We start from the raw sequence: 3,825 nt of genomic DNA, 5'->3' as shown, positions 1-3,825 counted from the left end.
GAGCCGCGGCGTGCCTGAGCGCCTGCAGGGACCCGGGGCTGGGCAGCTTCCAGCAGCGGCACACCCGCGCTTGCCAAGGAAACCGGAGCAGCACGTCAGAAGCCAGACACAAATGTGAACGCCGGGGATCCTTCCAGATCCGCACAGACATATTTAATCAACTTTAGAAGCGACCAACGCTCGCTTTTTATGACACGTATGTGATTTAGATACAAAATCCGTAAGCAAAGAACCAAACAAACTTTCGGCGATACAACGTTGTTGCAGCCAGGCTCAGAAAGACACCCAGCGTATCACACACTTTAAATTACCAGGCGAAAAAAACTGGAGGATCATTGGACTGTTTTGGAGTGCTCTGTAAGGGAGCCCGAGCCTTGGTAAGCTGCTGCTTTTACACGAGTAACCAGACTGGACCCCTCAGCTGCAGATGTAGTGCAGCCACCACAGTATCCTTGCCTGCACACAGACTTTTACCTACAGAATCTTCCTAGGCTCTAGAGTAGGTAGCCCAGTTCACCCTGTTCGCATCAACAGGACTTTTGAGAACCTGCTCCCTCCTGTTTGTCTTTGTTTTATTTAAATAAAACATTAATCTCATGGTTTAATGTACTTTCGGGTAGAAAGCAGAATAAAACATTGTTACAAAAGAGTCTTCATACAGTGTATGTAAACAGTAACAAATAATGTAAACATCACTTTTCCTCTCCTGAGATATCCACACTCCATTTTTGTATCTGCTTCTTGATATATTCATTCACCACAATTCCATCTATTCATTCAGCCCAGTAGGTCATCAAACATATTTTCCTCCACTGTAATTAGGTACGTACCCTAAATGCCCTTAAAACCAGAGGGCATAATAAAGCATTCATTTAACCATTTTCATTATTTGGGATTTCCCTGAATTTTTGTTTTCATTGAAAACTGAATTCATCGTATCAACCACAAATTATTCATTCCATCTCTGATCAGCTGTTGCAAAACAGCTAAGGAATCTGTTACCAGGATTAATTTACAATTATAGGCACTTAGAGCTGGGGTGACCTTCAACCCCTTCAATGCCCTTCAACCCCAAAGTACATTTGAAAAATGTCAGCGCATCCTTTTTCTTCTAAAAAACGATACAGCTGCCCCAAATCCATATGATTTCCTCTGGCACCATGTGCATCAAAGCATTTTTCTTCCAAAGCAGAGAACTTCCTTTGGTTTTGAATCTCAGTATGTCCTCCATCTTCCAAAGAGACATCTTCTCTGTGCCGAATGAGAATTCTTTTCCACGTTAATCTCCGTACTCTGAAAGAAATTGGAGAAATACCAGTCTGTCTATAAAATAAAGACTGTTTTAGAAGGTACTATGAAATAGCTATTCTCACAGAAGTCAATAAATTCCACTTGTATATCTGTGTATCTTGACAGGGATAACATTTCCCTAGCCTGTCACTGAAATACTGCTCACATGCAAGCACTCCCAAAAGCGAGACCTTGTTTCTTTTTATCTCCTCAGGATTCAAAGACCTTAATGTTATTCCTCACAAAATAACTGACGAAGACGTGGTTTCAATTTCAGTGCCCACTTCTGCCTTGCCTATGCACAGAATTCTGATACTCTCATACTCTCTTAGCTTCTACATTCAAATGGCAACATTCACTTAGTCTGCATTGCCAAGAAATGTAAATGGTGAGAGAAGAACAAAACACAAATGCCAGGTGATGTAAGAGCGTACGCGTCTGACGCGAGCAGGGCTCTGCAGCCACTCTGATCAAACACTCAAAGCTGCACAACCGAAACACAGGGGAAGGCAAGACAGAAGTAAATGTGCACCGTGCAGTACCAGTAGCTTTGACTGCTGCACCCAACAGTCCAGAGTTGTAAATACACTATGATAAACACAAACACCTTACAGACTTTTATAGGTTGGAAGGTGATCAGATTTCCCACCTTCTGGCCAAATATACAACACGAAACATGTAATACTCTAAGTACTAATGGCGTTTAAGTACAAAGAAAAACTAACCTTGACCAGAACTCTTCACAGCTACTTTGCAGACCTTCCACACAAACAACACCTGGTTTCCCCGGCATACAAAACCCTGACAGGGAGAGCTCCTTGGCCCAGTCAATAATATTCTTTCTTTTTTGCTTGTTGTAGATGTGATGACTGTAGATCCACAATCGAGTGAACGTGATGTCTTCTGCCTGCACGGCATGTGACGCAGCCACCGAGGAACAGGACAGCCCTCTGTCAACGTAAGCAGCTGCATGATCTTTCACCCACTCCATTGCACTCAACATGCAGGGCTCACCACTGCAGTTCTGCATCAAATACATTTTTAGATCAGAGTTCAGGTGAATCTGCTGAGCACGGCTTAGTAATGATGACCTAAACAAAAAAAAAAAAAAAGCAGTTGTAACATGCTTACAATTTAACATGTTTTTCAAACAGTTTTGCTTCAAGCTGCCAAAAAACCAGCTCATATTTAAGAGGCATGCACTTGTTATTGACACCTAAGTAGCTATGAAAAGGTCTTAATTAGAATTTAATCGGTATGCTAACTCTTTAGATCACATATAGTACTACCAATCTGTACGTCAAAATCAAGAAAAAGGTACTTAAAAAGTAAGTGTGGTGGCTGAACTAAGTGCCTGTAACATGCAAGGCTACTTCTTTAAACAGAAATGTTCCAGTCATAGAATCACTATGGTTGGAAAGGACCTCTAGGATCACCAGGTCCAACCACCATCCCAGCATCTCCCTAACCACGAGACTATATCGTAAATGTGATGTAAAATAACGGAAGCCTGAGTAACAGCATTTTGGCAAGGGAAGAATGAGACCATTCACTAACTTTTCACTCCTTTAGTTGGTGCTAAGCCTTGTCAAACCGGATAAGCCTCTCTGTTTGAGCACTAGACCTACGAACAATGCCTGCATGTAAAGCCCCTGCAGAGTAGATGGCACTCCTCCACACTTTTCCCATTTTTCTCAATTATTTGCCGAAGACACCAGAGAAAACATAGCCTTGGAGATTTGATTTTCTTCAATACTGTTAACCTTCTACCTTAATTTGATAGTAAACAATCAAAAATGGGACTGCTTTTTCCTAGTATAACTGTATTTATGTAGTACACCATAGCTTCTTAACGTTTTTATCGGCTGTACTTTTAATGCCATACCTCACAGTGATTTCTGGGAGAACACTTGGATATTTAAGTGGTAAAGCACAGGCCATAGAGAATTCCACCTAAAAAAAAAAGAGCACAAGTTCAGTTCAAGTAAGCCCTAAAATCCCACAAAATAAAAATAATTTTAAAAAAGGTGTTTATGATACCATAGAAGCATTAGAGATCTCTGTCTTTACATTCAGTATAAACTGAACTTTTGAAGATGGCATCTCTGCAGACTCATTTTCAGCATAGTGTTTTAGTTCTGCTACAGCCAGCTGGTCAGTCACAATGAACTCCTCCTCATAAGGAAACATGCTAGAGAGTAAATCTAATTCTGAAATTTGTATCTCGGCTTCTTCTCGGTCAGTCATTTTTGCCGTTTCCTACACAGAGAAGAAATTCGGGAAGAAAAACAGCGTCTGAATATGGGACAAAGTTTATTAACTACCCCCACGTAAATCATATTAATCCTTATAATCTAGCCCAGAAAACTATGCTTGGGCAGTGAGGAGCATGAAGACACTCCGTGACAGGCCGTGAGGGGCCCGTTGACCTGGGGCGGGGCAGGACGCGGCGCTGCGTCACCTGGCACATTTCTCCCTGTCAGGGCTGCGTACCTGGGCGTCAGCGGGCCCGGAAACACTCCATTCCCCCGCCGA

The 3,825-nt window shown here is 42.2% G+C and overlaps 1 protein-coding gene across 1 annotated transcript; it reads right to left on the bottom strand.

The window, feature by feature from the left end:
• Window positions 1–1,055: 1,055 nt before the first annotated feature.
• On the bottom strand, window positions 1,056–3,537 carry RWDD2B (RWD domain containing 2B). Its single transcript, XM_008935545.1, has 4 exons — window positions 3,331–3,537; window positions 3,176–3,243; window positions 2,016–2,381; window positions 1,056–1,293 (listed from the first exon to the last, which is right to left on the bottom strand). Exons 1-4 carry the CDS (start codon window positions 3,535–3,537, stop codon window positions 1,056–1,058), a joined length of 879 nt encoding a protein of 292 aa, XP_008933793.1.
• Window positions 3,538–3,825: the final 288 nt, after the last annotated feature.

Source organism: Merops nubicus, unplaced genomic scaffold (genome assembly GCF_000691845.1).
Source record: "Merops nubicus isolate BGI_N331 unplaced genomic scaffold, ASM69184v1 Scaffold50222, whole genome shotgun sequence".
Classification (NCBI taxonomy): domain Eukaryota; kingdom Metazoa; phylum Chordata; class Aves; order Coraciiformes; family Meropidae; genus Merops; species Merops nubicus.
The sequence above is the reverse complement of the archived record's forward strand: the minus strand, read 5'-3'. Positions and strand labels throughout refer to the sequence as shown.

What these genes read in the sequence shown, in the direction of transcription:
- RWDD2B (XM_008935545.1), bottom strand. Translation starts at nt 3,537, where the DNA reads ATGACTGACCGAGAAGAAGCCGAGATACAAATTTCAGAATTAGATTTA. An exon ending in CTCCCAGAAATCACTGTGAG is followed by an intron (nt 2,382 to 3,175) that starts GTATGGCATTAA and finishes TTTTTTGTTTAG; the next exon opens with GTCATCATTACTAAGCCGTG. An exon ending in TGTGAAGAGTTCTGGTCAAG is followed by an intron (nt 1,294 to 2,015) that starts GTTAGTTTTTCT and finishes AATTTCTTTCAG; the next exon opens with AGTACGGAGATTAACGTGGA.